This window comes from Syngnathoides biaculeatus, chromosome 18 (genome assembly GCF_019802595.1).
Source record: "Syngnathoides biaculeatus isolate LvHL_M chromosome 18, ASM1980259v1, whole genome shotgun sequence".
In the NCBI taxonomy this organism is placed as follows: Eukaryota; Metazoa; Chordata; class Actinopteri; order Syngnathiformes; family Syngnathidae; genus Syngnathoides; species Syngnathoides biaculeatus.
In genome coordinates, this window is record NC_084657.1 from 13162077 (window position 1) to 13183903 (window position 21827).

Below are 21827 nucleotides of genomic sequence, written 5' to 3' on the forward strand. Positions count from 1 at the left end.
TTTAGACTTTTTAAAACTACTTTATAAACAGCAAAATACTTACTAATACGGTACTTCTAACAGGTATTAGCAATTATCGGAAAGATTTTTTTCAGAAGGGGAGATTTACACCCTCCCCTTTTTTTATTTTGAAAGCTATAACCGGAAACACGTTGTCGGAATGAGACGCTTGACAGCAAGCAGCAACTGTTGCCCACTTTTCACAACTCCGTAGACGTTTTCGCTACCTTACGCCACATCGCCCAAGGCGTAGCCGAAATGTTCAGCCCGACGGGTTTATCGGAGTGTTTTCGCGAGTGGGGAGAATTAGAGAAGGACTACCAACAAATTCAAGTAAGTACTTTTCACCATGTTAGTCTGACGTCAATGTCGCCTTGAACCTCCCTTTTGACATTTTTTTCCTTTCCTCCCTCCATTACCCGCTCGAATTTGACTTTTGCTTCTTTTTATGCAGTAAAAAAAAAAAAAAAAAAAAAAAAAAACGTACAAGAGGGCATATGCGGTTAATGTGTGAAATCGCAGGTGTCACGTGTTTAGCGAGCTCCAGGCTGCGTTTTACATGGGTCCCCGCATTACGACGCTATACAGTGACCGACGGAAGGTTGATCAAAGTTCTCAATCATAGTAATAGCATGGAAGTCGATTAGTGCCGCCAGGATTTGAATTTGAAATGTAAAGTGATCACATTTTCAATAGTTGTATTTCAGTGTAACTTTTCAATGTCAACAATTCAATTGGCTACAATTCGTTGTCCGAAATTCACCGTCTGTGCCACCAGGCAGGGTTACTTCCGGTCAGAACCGAACACCCAGCCAATCCATTTACGCGTTCTTGGTATGTGACGTCACGTGACTCAGAAAGCGTAACTGCTATTGGCTGGGCATTCTGCCCCGTGGCACAGACTGTGAATTTTAGACAGCGAATGGTTTGCCGGTTGAATTTCAGACAGCGAATTGTAGCAACTCTTGACAATGTGATCACTTTACATTTCAAATTCAAATCCTATTTCACTTTACATTTTCCTGCTCGGTGATGGTGTTGGTGGTGTTGGTCTGCCCGGCGACTGACTGTCGACCAGTTCAGGGTGTAGTCCGCCTTTCGGACAAAGCTAGCTGGGATAGGCTCCGGCTTTCCCACAACCCTCGTGAGGATAACCGGCTTGGACAATGACATGAGGTGACATTTCAAATTCAAATCATGGCGCCACTAATCTACTTCCATATAACAGTAGATATTATTTGGAAAAACCCTTGTAGGCCATTTGAAAAATGTAAATTGAAAAGCCTACTTATAAATGCGTCGGGACTGAACTAAACCCTCCAGTACTATAATTTTGGAATAGAAGTACAATTAATTAGTGTTATATTTATAATAACAGCTATGAATTTAAGCAAACAAACATGCTTGATGCATCGCTATCATCGCAGGTATAATCTGAAAAATATCAAAACCCTTGAAGTCAACTACGATTTTCCCACCGGAGCGGTGGAAGGAGAAAAATGGATGGGTGAAATCCTGCGTTTGCTCAACAGGACACGCACCGTCTGTACAGAGTGAAGCTCGAGGAAGTCACCAAGTTGCAAAACAGCTGCTCTTCCGCCATCTCACGTCACCGAAAGAAGCTGAAAGAGCTTTCGACGTCGCTACGGCAGTAAGTTCGTCTCCCTATTTATTTATTTTTTATCGTCGACTCTTACACAAGCACGTCAACGCGCAATGGAACAAAGTGTCGAGCTGAGACGCGCCGCGTGGGGTCTCGCACGCTCCTTCCTATTTTTAGATGCGGAGCCCAGCACCCGGAGCAAAAGTTAAGTCCGGCGGAAGTGGACTCCATCGGCGACATCGAGGTGACAATCGGCGAACGAGCGGATGCCTTCTCCGAGATGGAAGCCTTTCTGCCGAAGAAGAACGGGTTTGATTCCTTTCATTATCTGTTTCAGGGATCTTTCTGTAACAAGTTTCCCCTTGAAATAATATAAAATTTTTCCCGTTCCAGGTTATACCTCACTCTTGTTTTAGGGAACGTCAACGTCACGCTCCTCAATAAGCAGTCAAAGTAAGTCTTGGCCGGCCTGTCGTCACGACGACCGTTTCTCCCAGCGCACGCGCTAACGTCGTCGGCATCTTCCCTGCTGTACAGATTCGCCTACAAGGATGAATATGAGAAATTTAAGCTGGTGCTCACCGTCATCCTCTTCCTCTTCTCCTTCACTTGTCGCTTTTTATTCAGCTACAGGTAAATATGACAGTTATCTCGCATCATCTTTCCCCACATATGAATGGAAATGCCGTTATTCCGTTTCAGCGCCTGGAAAAACACCAAATAAAAATTGGTGAAATTTTTTTTAAATAACTTATTTGGTAGTTAATTTCGTGGTCTGTGAATTTACCGATCCTGTGACTTGTGGTAGCGCTATACCATGAACTCATCCAAACTTATAAGCAATTTAAGCGTCAAGTGTCATGCCTATAAACGTTCTAAAATAGATATTTTAAAGAAAAATACACTTATTTACACTTATTCACTTCGATGTCCATACGAAAATATAAATATGAGCGGAGAGCGCGTCATCAGTGCGGAAGTCTCATTCGACATTCAAATGGTAGCCACATTGCCTGCAACGTCTGTCCATTGCATCACACCGGGACATTCGCCATTGAAAACATGCTGTGCCACCTACTGTGGGACACGGAAGCTCTTTTCAAAGAAGAGAACGTCTCACAATCGAGTGAAGTGACCGGGGCAATATTACCCTATAGTTTTGTTTCGTTTCGAGCCATATTTAGATGATATGTGTATCACTTTTAACTAACAACAGACTCCCGGACAGTGTGTATGAGCCACTTGAGTGGCACAGACGAGTTCATCGACACATTTAGCACCCCTGACTTACATATACGGATCTTTTGTTACATTCTGAGAGGATTACGTCCCCACTCCCCACCCCCACTATTGTTTTTTTTTTTTTTTTTTTTTTTAAGTAGCTGTATACACACCAACTTGTCTTTTGGAACCCACAAAGCTCTCGTCCTTTGCACCCGTGCAATCCATTTTCCACTATGAACCGGGTCTTTTTGAAAAGTATGAAGAATGAATCCATTCTCCCAAGTGTTCGAACAATATCTAGCAATACAAAGACCCGGCATTTTGGCTAACACGAAGGAACAACGAGCTACCTTCCAGCAGGTAAAACTAGTAGGAACATACGAGAGTGCCTGAGTGGACGACTGCTACTAACGTCACTTCCTCCTTCTTCTCGAAAACAAATCCCTCGAGAAAATTTTTCATGGCAGGAGTGACAAAAAACCATATACGTCGTAATCATGTCGTGTGGTGGAAAAAAACGGATGGGTTCATTCAGGCTGCTCTTTTTTCATAAATAACATACTAAAAATCATGCATTTCATGACAGTGGACCTTTAACCACTGTTACCATAACAGTGCCAACTTAATTTTTTTTTTCTTCTTCCAGAGCCTTAGACGCCTTATTCAACTTCCTCCTCGTGTGGTACTACTGCACGCTCACCATCCGCGAGAGCATCCTCATCAACAACGGCTCAAGGTGCGCCCTACAAGAAACCGCTCGCGTACTTCGCCGACGGCCATCCTGAACTGGACAAAAAAAAAAAAAAAAAAAGTTACATTCACAATTTGACTCTGTGGGAATCAAACCTCAGCGAGTGAACCGATATTACACCATCAGTGACTCTGCATTAATCCTGATGGCAAAATTTAGACATAGTGATAGGTGTGACGGTCTGAGTGCTCCCCCGTGCTGAAAAGTCTCTATACCCATATACTTATGTACGTTCGCTGTGTTTTAGACTTTCTGAGACATCCAGAGTGAACATGAACACTTGGCGACTAGTTGTTGAATGGCACATCTTGAAGCACGGATGGGAATGTTTCAGACTGGCCGGAAGTTTACAAAATATACGCACATCCCGTCACACCGGCTGTCTGGCACCTCAATGTCGTGTGCTTTCAGGATCCGGGGTTGGTGGGTTTTCCATCACTACGTGTCAACCTTCCTTTCTGGTGTCATGCTCACATGGTGAGTCTGTGCTAACTTCACCTCTCTCAAGTCATGTCCTTTTTCTTTTTAAGCCCCCCTCCCTAACATTTTTGTCACCTCTGCTCACAGGCCCGAGGGGACTCTGTACCAAATGTTTCGGAACCAGTTTCTCTCTTACTGCTTGTACCAAAGTAAAGCAGCCCACGCCATGAGTAACTACAACAGGGACGTTCAAAAGGCATTATTATAATTGTGTGATTGGGCTTATCTCTCCTCTGCAGGTTTTGTCCAGTTTTTGCAGTACTACTACCAGAGTGGCTGCTTGTACAGACTGCGAGCCCTCGGAGAACGACACAACATGGACCTCACTGTTGGTCAGTTTCACACGTTCCAATTCTGAGTCCCGGTCTGATACCTTGGCACATGCATAAAGAAAGAAGAGGGGTTGGGGGGGAGGACGAGCGTCCAGCTTGTCTCGATTTGTCTTATTTCTAGTATTTTCACAAATGTATCCCAGTGTACTCTTTCATATGAATATACATCTAGTGCAGTAGCGAGTAAAACCAGCTAAAAAAATTAAATATTTTTAGACCAAAAAAAAAGATAGAAACAAAGGACATTTCCAAACATCCATTTTCTTTGCCGCTTATGCTCATGAGGCTTGGGGGGAGTGCTGGAGCCCATCCCAGCTGTCAACGGGCAGGAGGCGGGGTATACCCTGAACTGGTCGCCAGCCAATCGCAAGGCATATGGAGGCAAACAGCCGCACTCGCAATCACACCTGTGGGCAATTTAGAGTGTCCAATTAATGTTGCATGTTTTGGGATGTGGGAGGAAACTGGAGTGCTCACCTGGAGAAAAGCCACGCAGGCACGGGGAGAACATGCAAACTTCACACAGGCGATCGAACCCGAGACCTCAGAACTGTGAGGCCAATGCTTTCCAGCTGCTCCACTGTGCCGCCCAAATTACATTTCAATTCTGATATTTTTCACCTGAAACATATCAGCAGAAACGGGTTCAGCCCCAATTTACCAATCACGCCGTCGGGTTTAATCAGATTCAGAGATCTGTCCATCCATTCTCTGAGCTACTTATCCTCAGAAGTACCGCAGCCTATCCCAGCTGTCAATGGGCAGGAGGCGGGCTACACCCTGAACTGGTTGCCAGCCAATCGCAGGCCACATAGAGAGGAAAAAAAAAGTTACACTCACAATCACACCGAGGGGCAATTTTGAGTGTCCAATTAATGTTGCATATTTTTGGGATGTGGGATGAAACCAAAGTGCCCGCAGAAAAGCCACGGGCCTACAGTACCGAAAGAGAAAGCATTAGCGGGGGAAAAAAAAAATTTCCATTTTTTTTTTTTTTTTTTTTTTATCCCAGTAATGAGTAGTAGAACATATGTTGGGTTCACCAAAAACATTTGTGTGAATCGCTAAAAATCAGAGATGTTATTGAAAAAAATATAATGATAATATGATGACTCCTAACCACGGCTACACTGTTTGGAAATAAATGTGATCTGGAACGTATCCACCCTTCAATAAATGGGTTCACTCATTTGGATACATCGATCTCTCATCCAGCCATCTGGTCCCGCCTTCTTTCTTTCTTTATTTTTTTCAATAACTTTGATCAAGTTTCTTTGTTTTGTGATGGTTCAGAAGGTTTCCAGTCGTGGATGTGGAGGGGGCTGACTTTCCTGCTGCCGTTCTTGTTCTTTGGCCACGTGAGTTCAATTCAATACGAAAAATGGTATCCAATATACTACACTTGACTAAAAAAACAATTATGACATACCGTAATTCCCGGCCTACAAGAGCGCACCTGGTTACAAGCCTTACCGAGTACATTTAGAAAGTAAATACCATTTGCTACATACATACGCCGCAGCTGTGTAAAAGCCGCAGGTGCTCACAATGAAACACGAGATATTTACAAAGAAATACGGTACATAGAAAGAGCTTAACGCTAGCACGGCGCTAACCCTAACAGGGCTGGTTAAAATAAAACTTACTGGTAAATATCACTGAGACACGCCAGTAACGCAGCAGCAACACGCTAGCACAGCGTTAACGCTAGCGCAACGTTAAGAGGGCCGGTAAAAATCACTTCCTCGGCACATATATTCCACCAGTCTCACTCTTACCTTTTCCGCTCGAGTGCCCCATTGCGGCCGTTAGAAGAAAATGCACCAATTGGCCGCATTGCTGCATAAACCGCAGGGTTGAAAGCGTGTGAAAATATTCACGGCTTGTAGATTGGAAATTACGGTAGTTAAATAGAAGGAAAAGAAAGTAAACAAATGCTGCATTTTTTTTTTTTGCCAAGTAATCTTGAGTAATATCAGGTGTTCTTCGCAGAAGATAAAGAATGTATGGCAGTGACTGTTGCGATATTATCTTTACTTGTGTTGTCTTGTTTTTAAGTATCCGTTACTGCAAAGGTTCTAACGCTGCTACGTTAAGACTATAGCCCATCTCTTGCGTTTCCCATGATGCACAAGCACGAAGCGAGCAGAACTTGAAGGCAGCGTGGTTTGGTTTAAATACGCAACGTGTAATTCTCAAGCTTCGTTTTTCACCTGGGCCCTTGAAATGAAACAAAAATGAAGCGCGCTGTTGTTCCTCGTCCTCACAGTTCTGGCAGCTGTACAACGGGCTCACGCTTTTCAAGATGTCGCAGCTTCCGGAGTGCAAAGAATGGCAGGTGTGTAGCCCAATTTGCATCCACAGAAAAAAAAAATGGAAATGAAAAACTGGTGTTTGCATTTCAGGTGGCGATGTGCGGCTGCTCCTACGTAACGCTCTTCCTGGGCAACTTCTTCACCACGTTGGGCGTGGTGTACCACAAGTACATGATGAACCGAGACAAGGCCAAGTCCTTGTAGGACTTCAATGTTTGTAGCTCCTTTTCCAGACCTCCATTTTACCATTTCGCTTATGCGCTCGCTCGGCCCGCGTCGCCGCTCGAGTGTACGTACTGTGGATGTGATCTGTTTGGGTATGACTCAGAATATCATATCAATCGTCAGCATGTACGTAATTCTACGAGGCAAGCTTTTGTCTCGTGTATAATTTCCCTTCAAAACGTGCCTAATAATAATAATAATAATAATAAAAAGCACTCCTCCTCAAAGGCATCTTGCTTTTTAGTGTGTGATGTAATTGAGCCAAAAAAAAGCTTTAAAACATCCTATAGTTGCAACGAGAGTGCGGGGAAAAAGCATTACTTTTGTCTAAATTTAGCTCAATTAATATGTAAAAATTCCACAGCCTAGTAGCAAAACACTACTTTTGTCTAAATGAAGCTCCTCAATTCACTTCACCGTAGCCCAGGGGTATTAAAGTGATATTTTGTTGGCAGGAAGAGCGCCAGAATAAATGCTCCACATTTCAAAACAACAACAACAACAAAAAAAATCTTGACAACAAGTGACTTAGTATCCTTTCATCCATTTTCAATACAGCTTATTGGGCGGTCGAACGGAGCCGCTCGACATTTTTGGGGACGTTGAACCGAAGGAGAATGTTTACAATGCCCGAGACCTGTCGTGTTGTTGGTTGCCACAACAGACGAGAGAGATATTCAAAGAGATCATTCTATGAAATGCCAGCTGAAAAGACCAGAAAATATTGATGGATTTCGGCAATTAAAGGGGATGGATGGTGCACGACCAAAATACACACACGCCTGTGCAGCGATCGCTTCATTTCAGGTAGGAATTATTCTTCTCAATCTCAAATTACCAAGAAGTATTTATAATGCCAAATTGGATTGTTTGAGAACAATGCGTATTACAAAAAAAAAACCTGTCTGTCGCAGAGGTTTATGGAGGTTAAGTGTGGCCGCAATCGCTTCCGAGTACGTTCCGTGGAGAAGACTCTGTCCTCTTTTTTTTTTTTTTTTTTCAATCATAGTGAATGAATGCGAGTTTGTGTAAAACCAGGGGTCATTTATTTAAATATTGGTATTTGTATTGAATACTAGCGGAAAAGATCGATGGATTCCGGCAAAGGTTAACGTGTGGCCGAACACACTCCCTCGTTCACGAGCTGTCAACCCGTCACTATGTTGGATTTATTCCTGATTAAGAACAGATCCACCAACAAATTATTCATATGCGTCCAGACTTTTCTACGCTTTTGAACTCTTCCGTGTAAATCTCGACGACTTACTCACCAGATACATGTGTAGATCCAGTTGTCCAGGACAAACGGCAGCCAATTAACTCGGCATTAAATACGGGTCTTCTATGTAGTTTATTTACCGTTATTTCCCGCCTACAAGCCACGACTTTTTTTCACAGCCGCCACGCTAGTTAGCATTAATGCCGCCGCGTTAGCACCGCCACGTTACCATTAACAGCGCTGCCTTAGCGTTAGCACCGCCACGTTACCATTAACAGCGCTGCCTTAGCGTTAGCACCGCCACGTTAGCGTCAGCACGGCCGTGCTAGTGTTAAACTCTTTCTGTGTACCAAGGCTCAGTACCGGATGCGCTCCGTTGGCCGGGAATTACGGTCATTTTTCAACGTACCTTTGTTTATTTTCACCTTCTAAATGTCTAACGGTATCAGACAAGACTTTGGGCCTCGTGCTATAAGACGTAGTTTTGTGTCGTCTCCAACTGACTTAGAAGAACAATGATTTGTTAGACCGGCAATATGGCGACGTAAACAAAAGTCACGTGATTTTACGACGTAGGTGAACGAATTCTGTGTGTGACTTTTCTGACTTTGTTTCCAGTCAATCATCAATGCACAAAGTTATTTATGCATACATTCACACCTCCGGTACAATTTAGCCCAAACATACAACCACACAGGAAAAGGGCCCGAGTAGAAATTCACACCCAGAACCTCAACTGCGATGCGCAGGTGCTTATCACTAGGTGTCAAAGACCTTGGTCGACTCCCACAAAACCTCCGGGTCTCAACTGCTGTCTTGTGGCTTATGTCTCAATATGTAATAGGTCACATTCAATAACCACCATTTAAAAAAAAAAAAAAAAAAAAATATATATATATATATATATATATATATATGCTCCATTTAAACTTCTTTTGATAATATGGATTATTTCCATTTGACTTACCCAATAAAAACTGAGAAAAACTTCATGTAACGCAAACTTTAAAAGTTTCAAAATTCAAAGTGAAATTTTAATAATCCATATCAAAGTATGTATAACTATGAATACTTTTATAGACTGAAATAAATATTTCAATGATCAAGCACAGGCCCCAGCATTTTAAAGAAAATAGTTTAATTAAAAATCTTAATGGCTTGGGCATGAAATCATGGCAACACAACAAATGCAGAGGATATTAAAAAGACAATAAATAAATCATTTAAATAATGACAAAGCAGCAACAAACATTTTAGTAGGCGAGTTGAGAGAAAAAAAAGGCAAGTTTAAAGACTTCTTTTAAAGTGTACATGTTTAAGCGTCCATTTTAAATCAGACATTTTCTGTCTTGTAAATGAGGCGTGTTGGAGGTGACCAATCGAATGAGAGAGCGCGGAGGGGACGAGGGGGGGGGGTTGTCTTTCTGAAAGACACAAAAGTGTAAGTCGAGAGAAGACATATAGCACGGAGGTTATCGTCAATCACGCGAGATCCCTCGAGTGGCTCTCCAAAATAAAAACGTATCACCTTAAAAAGTCCTCCTTAAGGCCTTAAACATGTGACATGAAGTCAATGTGCTACCACGTTAGGTTACATCAGTCCCGAGACGACAATTCTTTAGTACTAGCATTGAAACTGTTAATCTCTTTTTCTTATTAATACCATCTGTGGCTACTGGAGGAAGAAAAGTCTTCCGAAATGGCGAGCAAACCTGCCGAAAGGCACATTTAACAGACACGAACTGACGAGATTCGTTCGAGTAAACCCGGAATGGAATGCGCTCGCTCTTCGCCCGTCCGCCGCGAGCTAGGGAAAGCGGCTTTCTTACTTTGTTGGCGCGTTTCAGTCTGAAAACGGTCCAAGAGAACCTCGAGGCTGCGTGTAGCGCTAAAAAAAAAGGTCGAACACGTCTCAGAAGTCAGGCGACGCACGGAACTAAGGATGGGCAAATGGGCTGCGGAACAAATAGAAAAAATGTCTTCAAGCTCGACACGATGTTACTGTTGAAGCTTTAATGGGCTGTCGAACAATTCGAGACGAAGCGACAATGACAGTGATGTCATCGACGTTACCTTAAATGGGCTGCAAAATAAAGGTATCGGGACCTCTCTGCCTAAACAGGAATCAGAACAAATAGTAGCAGGAAGTTGACGTAAACAAAGGCTGTGGAAACGAACACGCCCAGAAATATATGCTGCCGTTTGGCTCCAAATGCCCATCTCCGTTGCAGAACCACGGACAACCTTGTTCGTACGTTATTGTTTTCATTATTAAACAAAGCGGGTCGCAACGTAACACGACGACATTAACGGCTAGCGGCGCTTGTGTCACATTGAGCCCAGGCGGTGGTCCCTCGAGTGGTTACGTCGTACACGTTTATGAACATTTAAAGGCTTTTAAAGTTTTTCCTCGCGGGATGAAGCGTGAAAGAGTTCGGAGGCGACCGATGGCACGAGACGGGGGTTGCGGCGGGACTATGTGACGATGTGCGCGGGCGACGGAACCGACACAAACTCTCTGAGGATGTTCTTGGCCGTCTCCAGGTTGTTCCTGGCGATCATCAGCGCCTTCTGGATGTCCTGGATGGAGTAGCCCTGAGACATCAGGCACTCGATCTCGCCGCTCAGGGCCACGCCGGCGGCCGAGGGCGGAGGCGGCGTGTGCGAGGCGGAGGGCCGGAGGGGCTGCTCCTGCGAGACAGAGGGGAGCTCGCGGTTCGGCGGCCGGATCCGCCGGTCTGAGTTGGCGCGGCGCGGGAGGGGTTTGGGGGGGCTTTCGGGGTCCGCGCCGGCTGCGTACAAACCTGCAGTGGCAGGAAAAAAAAAGTTGCAAAAAAAGGCTGCATGAAAAACAGAAGCAAAAGGAGAGCTCCGAGCGTCACGTACCGGCTTCGGCGGCTCCGTCGATGCTGAGCGTGCCGAACGCTTTGGAAGGACCGTTGAAGTCGGCCAGGGCACGCCGGGCGGGCGCCGGTGGGGCCAGAGGGCGGGGGCAGTCGTACTCGTACGCGTCCTCGAAGGAGCCGTCCGTGGACTTGGGCTGGTAGACCACGGAGGAGGAGTGCTGAGGACGTTCTGGAATGCACACAGACACGTAAGAATCCACAATACACATGCAGTTGGACAGGAACATACGAACATGCACACGCAAATATGCAAATTGATCCAACAAAAGTATAAGAATACAAAAATACACAGAAAACAAATGAAATATTTTGTTTTTTTTGCCAGGACAAATGGTTAATCCAAGAAATAGCCTGTTCACGCCATATCTGCCTGGGCCCTTGTAGACATCATTCAAGTACGCACGTGCTTCTATTTGGTGTGTGGATAGCGACCTCGAGTGGCCAAGTCAAATATCTGCACCTCACAAAAGTGCAGTTTCAAAAACTAAACCCATTGAAATGAAGAACATTTTAAAAAAAGATACACACATTTATATAGGGATATAAAAGGTCACTGATGCAAAAGATTCAAAAACACGTCAGGGACAACTGAGCCGCCGGAACAAAACATGCCGCAACGTTTTGGTTGCATCGGTCAGCTGTGACAAGGAAACTGAGCGTTATACCGTGATCGCTGGCCTCTGAAGAGGCAGCCTGGGCCTGGATGTTGCACATGGCCTCGTACACCTGAGGGTCGCCGGAGTCCACGTCCACGCCGCTACAACCGCGACAACAAAATGGTCAACTATTTGGCGATTACATATTTGACATCTTACATTTTAGCAATGTTAAACAACGTATTCAAATCTACAATCACACGTAGCGTCAACAATTGTGAGACTTCTGCTCAGTAAAAATCTAATGGTTGAATTATAGCATAATTCCAGGCCTACAGCGCGCACCTGGTTAGAAGCCTCACCCAGGAAATACCATTTGGTACATGCATACGCTGCAGCTGTGAAGAAAGACGGTACACAAAGAGTTTAATGCTAACGCTAGTGCCGTGGTAACAGGGCCGGTTAAAATAAAAACAAAAAAAAAAAACATACCGGTAAAAATCACTGAGACACTACAAAAAGACGCTAGCGCAGTGCTAACAGGGCCGGAACGGTAAAAGTCACTTCCTCGGCACATATATTCCACCGGTCTCACTCTTACATTTCCGCTTGAGTGCTCCATTTGCGGCCGTAAGGTAAAAAAAAAGAAAAAAACGAAACCCACAAATTAGCCGCAGGCTTGAAAGCGTGTGGAAAAATGTCGCGGCTTATAGGTCGGAAATTACGCTAATCAAATGGCAATTACACCAAAAAAAAAGTCTATTTTGTGTTGGCTAGGGTTTTGACACCATATTGTGGAAACTAAATACTACAAAAATATGGGGGGAAAAAAATGTACAATTCACTGTCAATTCATTTGGATTGACGTGATGTCAACAGGCAATCACCTGACGCCATTGTGGTGGTCTGATTGGTTGGGAGGAGGCGGCGGCGGCACCAAGGAGCCGTTAATGATCCACGCGGCGCCCGATGCTGGCAGGGAGGTGGGACTCATGTAGTCGTTCTCCTCGCTGTCGGTCGGCAACTTTTCCCTGCTGGACACGGCCGACGTCGGCAGCGACCTGAACAAAATGAGTCCGAAAATGAAACATTCCGAGCCTCATCAGTGGAAATATGCAGACTTTATTGTTTAAATTATTATATATTATCATATTAAAAATGTGGCGATAGAGGGACTCGCGTACCTGGCGGCCAGGCAGTAGATGGCATTGGTGGCCGCCTGCGCCTTGTTTGCCTCGGCGCCGCCGCTTTGAGGCGCGGCGGGCAGGGCGGCGGTGGGCGCCTTGCAGACGGGCCGCGGCACCATGTAGTTGGCGGTCCAGGCGGGCGTGTCGGGCGTTGAGGGCAGGGGTCTCCTTTGGAGCCTGGAGTCCGACGCCGCCAGCGAGGGGCGCTCCGGAGGGGGCGGCGGCGGCAGCTCTCGGAGTGCCGGGGGCAGCGGGAGGGGTTTGTCCCGGTGTGTGGGCCCCATCTGTTTGCGGCAAGGAAAGACAAGGGGAGGCTCTTTTTTAAATTTAAACCCGGCTGCACGAAGATTCCGGCCATCTTTTTTTGAGGGGGGCGGAGAAAATTCCAAGAAAAGCTTAATGAGTGGTTCCAGCAGTCCAGATGTTATTTTTTCTCTCTATGAGTGGACAGCGTTTAGTAGACTTAAAGACCTTAGGGCAGGCTCCTTGGACCAGTTGGCTGTGTGAGCTGGAGGGTCTCTGCTGAAGGAGGTCCAGCCGGGGCGGGACCGGAGGCAGCTGGGACACGGGAGATGGCGGGCGGTCCACCTACGCAGAAGCAAGCGTTTTACAACCAAATACACAAGCAGTGTTCTCTTGCAAACTGCAAAACTACAGTTGCCACACGACAAGATGGTGCCAGAGCGCTACTTTTATCCAAATGAAGCTCCTCACCCTACTTCAACGTAGCTCCTTGGCCCCGAGGTGCCACAAAATGGCACCAAAGCAATATTTTCATTAGAAGACTCATCCCCACGCCAACTAAATGGTAAGTAACGTTTTTGTTTTGTTTTTTACTATGTTGTACATATCGCTTAACATTTAACCAGTCAGACTTAACGGCAACAATCGGATACGTCACGTGAAGTCTACACGGGACTGGGGGGGGGGGATTCAATCCGAATTGAGGATTTGGACTCCCTTTTAAAATCCAGCCATCATCCGTCTCCATTTGCAAATGGCTTGGCTCTCTTTGACGATGTTAACGTTCATGGCCTAGCAAACATGGAGATTAGTAGTTTAACGATTCATTATTTAAATCTATATAATATTTTAGTAATAAAATAAACAATTTCCCCTCCCGCCCCCCATTTTTTGGCACACTCTCACGACTAAAGACGTGGCCCCTGAGCACAAAAACGAGCGTACCTTGCTACAGGCCAGCCTGCTCATGACGAGGTTCTGGTCCTCCAGACGCTCGTCGTCTTCCTCGTCGTTGGTGGTGGCCGCCTCCGCCCGGCTGGCTCCCCCCTGGAAGCCGGCGAAAGCCCCCCCGCTGGCCTTGGGGTGGAAGGGGTCCACCACGATGGGCTCGGTGCCCTTGATCTCACAGCGGCAGAAGGGGCAACCCTGACCCTCCGAATCCTGAAGTCCAACACGTGACAACGCATTTGTAGACAAAAACGGAAGTGCTGTCAATGGCCGCTATGGGCCGCCTCTCACCTGCCAGGCAGTCAGACAGGAAGTACACATCAGGTGTCGACACGGTTCGATCTTGACGTCCTTGTCGTTCTCGGCGCAGATCTTGCACAGCTGGAACGTGGAGCCCATCTCGCAGTATAACTCGTACTGCTCCTACAAGCCAGAGGGAACCCACGTGTTGACCACAGCAGTGTGCGCGGGCGCGGGACGCGTTGATCTATTAGAACCGACCTGCGTGACTTTGATGTGGTCTTGTGGAGACGGTTCACACAGCCCTGTTAGGTCTGGGTTCTGTGCACGACCATCTGGGAATAGGTAGCTGTAGAATACACGCACACAAACGAATCATCAAAAATGACATTTATGGCTTGACATTTGAGTTTAATTCATAACCTAGAAAAACACCCACATCTCAAATCATCTTTCCCCATTAAATTTAATGGAAATGGCATTAATCTGTTCCAGCAATCCCAAAAACAGCAAAAATAAATAAATAAATCCTGCACCATTTGTGTACAAATATTCATTGCTTAACACACCTCTTCGGACCGGACAAAATATAGGTTGGGGAGGTCTGGTTGGTTTACCATAGCGCCGATAACTAACATTTCCAAGATGTTTAGAACGGCACATTGTGAAGAACACGGAAGTGGTTACCACCACATTTACTGATTTTTATTTTTTTATATTAAGGCCTAGAAGAGTTTTAATACAAATATTTACAGCAATTGTGATTTCTATTTGATTGTTTTACATGTATGGCCCAGATGTTATTTTCCAACAAATACACACTGGAAAAATTGCCAACTGCTACCAAAGGAGATCAAGTTTTTATCGGCTTTTGTTTTTTTATGAATAACCCAGTGGTAAATTTTGGTTTCTGGGTTATCAGAGCCCCTCACCGTAGCGGGCCCCCCGTCTGCATTTAAGGGAATTCCGCAATGCAAAGACGTTGCGACAGATGAGCGGCCTTGGAAAGGAGGTGGAAAAATCCCCCGGCTTTAGCAGCCGCTATAAAAGGGTCTACTGTTCTCCGTGCTTGCAGTTTACAGTCGTCTCGCTTGTTTACATATTTTGTGTCGGATTAGGTCAAATGGAAAACGCCAGGGTTGAGCTAATTACTTGCATCTCCCATCCCGTGTTTTGACGCATGCTGTCCCATTTGATGTCTTGCGCTTGTTTACGGGACGACGGCGGCCCTTTCGAATCTTAGGTATGCAAAGGTAAAGCCGACTTGACTCACAATCCCTCTCTGTAGCCGTCGATGAGCGCTTGGAACAGAGGCTTGTTATGAGGGATGGTCTGCAGGATGTTGCCGTCTGCCGTCACGTAGCCGATGGCCCACTGGCCCAGTCGCGTGCAGCTCAGCCTGAAGATGTAGCTGAGGAAGAGGAAGCAGCGCATCATTGTCATATTTTTGCTCCTCAAATTTAATATACATTACAAGAGGACATAAAATTTTGGGGCGAAATTCCAAGATCAAGCTAAAATGCAATCTAACCTAATATATAATCTAATGCTTACCTGCCAGGCTTGTGGATGAACCTGTGCAAACGAGCCTTGACCTCGTCGTACGTGAGGAAGGCCATGTACCCCGGGTGTGTGACAGCCAGACTGTTCCAGTTCCTCAACAGAGATGACCATGGCTACACAAACGCAAAAAAAAAAAAAAAAAATCAACGGAACGTGTTTTTGGAGACACTGAGAAATCAGGCAGTACGGCAACATCGACACCGACACGTGCCGATACCACCAGTCAGTCATCTTAAACACTTGTTGCCATTTAAGACCATCTTTAACACAATGCGGTACAGCTCCACACTTCCCACATAGCAGCCTCATTACTGTCAAACCAACGGACACTTCAATGGGCTTTGAGGAGCCCATTTACTAAATTACTTATTGCAACCTTGCATCTCATAATACTGTACAGATGTAGCTCATAAAATTAGAGCTGTGTACAGTACTTTTCAAAGGGTGTTTATATTTTTTTCACCAGGAGTTATATTCGCGCAAAGATCATTTTACTATTGCTGCAGTGTCTCAGTGATTTTTACTGGCGTTTTTTTGGTTTTTTTTAATCGACCCTGTTATCCCGGCGTTAGCGTGGCACTACCGTTAGCGTTAGTGCGGCGTTAGCGTTACCGCAGCGGGTCTAGCGTTAGTGTGGTGCTACCGTTAGCGTGGGGCTACCATTAGCATTAGTGTTAGCATGGCGGTAGCGTTACCGCAGTGAAAGGGCCAGTTTAAAAAAAAAAAAAACATACCGGTGTGTCGGTCTGAGCGCTCCCCCATGCTGAAAAGTCTCCTTGTGATGAATGCCCATCAGTTAGTTACTAACAGGGGAACTCTGGGTACGTAGCAGACACTTACTGGGAAATTTCCCCGGTCTCACAGTTCCTCTTCTTCTACATAGAGAGAGCTAACTACGTTATAACCTAACCCAACCTTAAAACAAAAAGTGATTAAAAAAAAAAAAAAGATAGATATATGTACGTTCGCTGTGTTCATCTTTGTGAGACATCCATAGCGAATATGAACATTCGGCGACAAGTTGAACCATGGATGGGTATGTTTCAGAATCACCAAAAGTTTACAAACTATACACGCATGCGCATTACTCACAAAGAGACTTTGCAGCACGGGAGCGCTGAGACCGTCACACCGGTAAAAAGTCTCTGTGTGCCGTCTTTGTGAATATGTCATGTTTCAATGTGGGCACTTGCGGCTTACACACGGCTGCGGCGTATGTATGTACCAAATGGTATTTCCTTTACAAATGTACTAGGTGAGGCTTATGACAAGGTGCGCTCTGTAGGCCGGGAATTACGGTACATCCTGGCAGACCTGGAAGAGCCTGGTGAAGATGTCGAACTCAAAGACGGAGATGTAATCGTTGCACGTGAGGTCAATGGTGGACTTGAGCGCCATGGCCTCCAGGCCCGAGCTAATGGGGTGGAACTCGTGCAGTGCCTGGCGGAACGTCCTCCACGGGACGATGGTCCTGGCGGAGCAGGCACGAGCCGTGGTCAGAAACCTCAACAACGCGGCAGGCCGTGTCGTCCGCCCCTCGCAAACTCACTTATCCCCGAAGGAGCGCCTCCAAAACTCAGCGGCGTCGGCCTTGGTGATGCGGAAGTTGTCGCCCTGGAATAGCCCGTTTGGGAAGATGGCTTTGAGCTCGGCCAGCATGTGGCTGAAGATGAGCGACAGCTTGGTGAGGTTTCGCCTGAGGGGGGAGGAAAGCAGACAAATGTGACAACATGCGATGGACCCCTCAAAACTGAGAGTGGAAGTCGTAGGACAACAACACAAATCACGTGACCTCACGAGGAGGAAGGAGACTTTCGCTTTGTAATCACTTTTAGAACAAATAGGGAAGTCGATGTGTCCGTCGGAGATCTTTATCCTAGAACGGCCACTCGGCCCGCTGCTGCTGCTCGGTGCATTGCGACACTGACGGAAAATCCGAGGTCGCATATTGCTTTTTATTTTGAGCATCACTCAAAGCGCAATATGGCTGAATCAGCCAGTATCGGTCAGCAAAAAAAAAAAAAAAAAAGCAAGTAACATTGAGAGACTATTTATGGCATCGGCAGTCATCTATACAGATTCTGTGGAAATTGGGAAATATAAATTTATAGTCGGCACAAGCAATTATTCATCAGGATGGCTGTAAAGTATCTTTAAGCCACTGAGAACGAGTGTGTGCTAACTTCATTTTGGTCGTTTTTAAGTGAAGCACGGGAATAAATTGAGAAAAGGCGTATTTTTCAGATGAATACTGGTTTATAATAAAAAGGTCCATATGTGGTTATTAAAACTTAGGCACCCCTTGATCATGGAACAAATTCAAATTCTATAGCATTATTTCTTACGGAAAAAATATATCCAATAACCAACTTGTTTACAACAGCTACTCAGAAGTCATCACTGTCAGCACTGAGCTAAAACTGGAATATGCAAATATCTGACAAAATTGTACATCCTCCAAGTTTTTTTTTTTTTTTTTTTAAATACAGCCTTGATTTGCATGTCCATAACAGTTTCTTTGTAACGGAGTCACCATGGTGGCAAACAGACTTAAAATGGGGTCAGGAGAGTGGTGGCAAATAGGCGAACCTCTGACGACAGCCATTTTGTTTTATTTATGTTAGCAGAAATGAAAAGACGTACTGTACACGTGCGTTATTCGCGGTTTTACGGCGATGGAAAACAGATGACGCTCACCTGGGCTGCGAGTTCTCTTCGTACATCCTCTCCTTGGCCTCCTTGAAGAGGCTCATGGTCTGCTTGGTCTTGTTGGTCAGGTTGTCCATGACCACGCGGAAGTACTCGTTCTCCCCCAGCATGTCCATGCGGTTTTCGTAGCGCGACAGGATGGTGCGCAGGTGCTGGTAAGTGTCGGGCAGCAGGTCCAGGATGTAAGGCGGGCTGTTCTTCAGCGCCACCTTGGGGTTCTGGCACAAGCGCACCACCTGGAGCAACATAGAAGCGGAGGACAACGTCAACGGGCGTATAAGTATGAAATCACGATGCACAAATTGTTTGATTCTTTACATTTTATTAAATAGTGTTATGACTATGACTGTCTATTTAGTACCTTGTGGGGTTGGAACAGATTAATGACAAGTCCATTCATTTCAATGGGACAGCTGGTTTCAGCTAGGAGTGTTTTGTGTGCGATTATGGAACAGATTAAACTCGTAGAGCAAAACACACTATGATATTTTGCAGCAATTTGTAAATTAAGAGTGTCTTGTATTAAAAAAAAAAAATGAAATCCATCACATGCTTTTTATGGATCATGATCTGCAGCTTTTCAAAAGTAGGTCATCTGGAGATTAAAACTGTGACCAAAACTTTTAATTAGTTCACTTTACTGTATGGTCTCTGAGGAAATTACGTACAGGTTTGTAAAGGTCACCACACTAAAGCCTTTATTAATGCTACAAGATATGTTTTAAATAACATTTTCCAATCTGCAAAAGACAGGTTAACCACTTTATAAGAAAAATTGAGCTCTGACGCTCAGAACCGTGAAGCAGACTTACGACACGCTACATTGACGTGCTGCTGACATCAACATCTCTTACTTGGTGAAACTAATTTGTACATGTAATTGATTTGTAACTAACTTTATCAATGCCGTTATACCAGATGACAACCCAGATACTTTGCTGTGCCGCAATAACGATTAATTTCATAGGCCTGATAGCATTTTTAACTTAATGAGACAAAAGAAGATACCGATGTGCTGATTAAAAGAAAAAAAAAAGTTTTTTTTTCCCCCACTGTGTAGATCCTGAGTCATCCAGATCATGGTATTCTGTAAAGGTTAAATTGAGGCAACAGGACACTTCTTCTTTGTTGAAATTGCCGTTTTCCCAAAACATTACCCAAAAAAAAAAAAAAAAGAATCACTTGTGCAATAATGCTGACAATTTGCTGGTCTATAGTTATCATCTCGCTTTTCCTCTTTGAAATCAACAGCATCGTTCTGTGGCTGCGTCGATTCCTTATTGCCGGCCATTTTCCGGTATTTCGGGCTTTTTTTTTTTTTTCTAATGGTTCCTCCTCATGCTTTAATTAGAGGTACGCTCATCGAATTGTTAGAATCGAGTATCCGACTGAATATTTAAGTTATTCACTTCAATGTTTCGGATTTTCACCTTTGGGGAAAATGACAGGGCTCGTACTTCGACAGACTCCCGCTGAGAAATTAACCCCAATGAGCCCAAACCTGAAAAAGGGGCGAGATAAATATTGTGTCCATTTTCTTTGCCGCTTATCCTCACAAGGGTTGTGGGAGTGCTGGACCCAATCCTGGGTCAGGCAGGAGGCCTGGGTGTACACCCCCGAACTGGTTGGCAGCCAATCGCAGGGCACATGGAGACAAACAGTTGCACTCACAATCACACCTAGGGGCAATTTAGAGCGTCCGATTAATATTGCATGTTTTTGGGATGTGGGAGGAAACCCACGCAGGGTTGGGGATCAAACCCAGGTCCTCAGAACTGTGAGGCCAACGCTTTACCAACTGAACCACCATGCCGCCGTATATATCATAAATATATATGCGTGTGTATATATATTTTTTTGATGACCTGAATAATGTGGGTGGTACATCGCGTCAAAATTAGATAGATTTTTGGAGGGTTCACCATGAAAAAACAACAACAAAAAGTGTGTGTGTGTGTGAGTGGGGGGGTGGGGGGGGAGGGCGCCAAGACCGCATCATTCCTCTCTTCTTGCACCTGTACTTGGTTTTTAGAATCTGGAATCACCTCATCGCGAGCTCTCGCATGAAAAGCTCACTGAGCTGAGGTTTCACCGGATTTGACGACAACTGGCGTGAGTCCGTATTTCTTTCTACTTTAGAAAGGATTTTTGGTGTGTATGAGGCTTCTTTACACCCTATCGACTCATCACGTCTTTGATTTCAGGATCAGTCCATTTTTAATTTTATTTTTTCACTAAAGCAAAAGGGCAGTGGAAGATCATTTATCATTTGCGATATGATGGGATTCAGCGGCTTCGTGATCACGACGCCGACGCTCATGTTTAAACCCCCCAAAGAACCCGAGGTTACCTTATCCATGAGCTTCCAGCACTTCTCCACCATTTTCTTGTCCACCACGGCGGGTTGGTGGGGCTGCAGGGGCTGCTGGTGGGGCTGAAAGGCGTCCTTCATCAAGCCGATGAGACCCGCGCCCCTCCTCGGATTTCCGGCCATTAATTCGCTCGGTGACCGGGGGTGGAGGGGGGGTGAGGCCGGTTGACAGCCTCGGGATGAATCCTCAATCTTGACTCCCTTTTTTTTTTTTTTCCGACACTTACGCGCACCGCCGACTGCGATGGTTATCGAGCAAGCTGAAGAGGAACAACAACAACAAAAAACACAAAGAAAGGGGAAGAAAAACGGCGCAGTAGAAACGATGTGAAGGCGACGCTGCTAGCTAAACGAGCTACATTGGCGGAAGGACGTAAAAAGCCTCTTCAGCTTGCAAAAACTCGACAAAAAGCACCGCCGTAACGCGGTGTCGGCTGCTTAACGACGGCTCCTCCCGTCGAGTCAAAGCCGCCCCGCGGTGCCAGTCGAGCTAATAATAAACCGGCCCGTGTTAATCCGCCGCCCGGAGCGATCAACAAGCAGGTTGGAGACCAGGAGCGGTTTACAGCTCGCAGCCGACGAAAAGTCAGCCAGCGAAGCCGCTCGGAGCTGACGCGGATGTCCGGCTGACACCTCCAAAATAAAACACGTGTTCGCTTTTTTTTTTATGCAAATACTGTGTGACCTGTTGCGTAGCGGTACTCGGTTCACGAACGGTGGATCAGCTGGTAAAGCGTTGGCCTCACAGTTCCGAGGACCCGGGTTCGATCCCGGCCCCGCCTGTGTGGAGTTTGCATGTTCTCCCCTTCCCTGCGTGGGTTTTCTCCGGGCACTCCGGTTTATTCCCACATCGCCAAAAACATGCAACATTAATTGGACACTATGTGTGATTTTGAGTCCGACTGTTCAGGGTGT

At 45.5% G+C, this 21827-nt stretch overlaps 2 protein-coding genes across 3 annotated transcripts; one reads left to right on the top strand and one right to left on the bottom strand.

The window, feature by feature from the left end:
- The first annotated feature begins 147 nt into the window (after positions 1–147).
- tmem120aa (transmembrane protein 120Aa) lies at positions 148–7171 on the top strand. 2 transcript variants are annotated; one of them, XM_061804286.1, is made up of 12 exons: positions 148–333; positions 1533–1651; positions 1781–1912; positions 1997–2056; positions 2141–2236; positions 3474–3563; positions 3990–4055; positions 4146–4207; positions 4298–4390; positions 5684–5748; positions 6660–6728; positions 6796–7171. In XM_061804286.1, the coding sequence occupies exons 1-12, from the start codon at positions 259–261 to the stop codon at positions 6907–6909; spliced, it is 1041 nt and encodes a 346-aa protein (XP_061660270.1). In that variant the 5' UTR covers positions 148–258; the 3' UTR covers positions 6910–7171. The 2 variants fall into 2 exon arrangements, with proteins under 2 accessions (XP_061660270.1, XP_061660271.1); XM_061804287.1 differs by having other exon boundaries at positions 204–333; positions 1428–1651.
- Positions 7172–9279: 2108 nt separating this feature from the next.
- LOC133491831 (E3 ubiquitin-protein ligase CBL-like) lies at positions 9280–21765 on the bottom strand. The gene is made up of 15 exons (XM_061803476.1): positions 20892–21765; positions 18530–18777; positions 17382–17528; positions 17147–17303; positions 15824–15945; positions 15543–15680; positions 14531–14618; positions 14321–14452; positions 14027–14242; positions 13310–13426; positions 12836–13122; positions 12539–12712; positions 11721–11812; positions 11036–11224; positions 9280–10953 (listed from the first exon to the last, which is right to left on the bottom strand). Exons 1-15 carry the CDS (start codon positions 21033–21035, stop codon positions 10625–10627), a joined length of 2580 nt encoding a protein of 859 aa, XP_061659460.1. The 5' UTR covers positions 21036–21765; the 3' UTR covers positions 9280–10624.
- Positions 21766–21827: the final 62 nt, after the last annotated feature.

Excerpts from the sequence above, each read along its gene's own strand:
- tmem120aa (XM_061804286.1), top strand. The coding sequence starts at position 259 with ATGTTCAGCCCGACGGGTTTATCGGAGTGTTTTCGCGAGTGGGGAGAA. Across the intron at positions 2,057-2,140 it reads CTCCTCAATAAGCAGTCAAA|ATTCGCCTACAAGGATGAAT; the intron begins GTAAGTCTTGGC and ends CCTGCTGTACAG. Across the intron at positions 5,749-6,659 it reads CGTTCTTGTTCTTTGGCCAC|TTCTGGCAGCTGTACAACGG; the intron begins GTGAGTTCAATT and ends TCGTCCTCACAG.
- LOC133491831 (XM_061803476.1), bottom strand. The coding sequence starts at position 21,035 with ATGGCCGGAAATCCGAGGAGGGGCGCGGGTCTCATCGGCTTGATGAAG. Across the intron at positions 18,778-20,891 it reads GCTGGAAGCTCATGGATAAG|GTGGTGCGCTTGTGCCAGAA; the intron begins GTAACCTCGGGT and ends ATGTTGCTCCAG. Across the intron at positions 13,427-14,026 it reads GCAGGCTGGCCTGTAGCAAG|GTGGACCGCCCGCCATCTCC; the intron begins GTACGCTCGTTT and ends GCTTCTGCGTAG.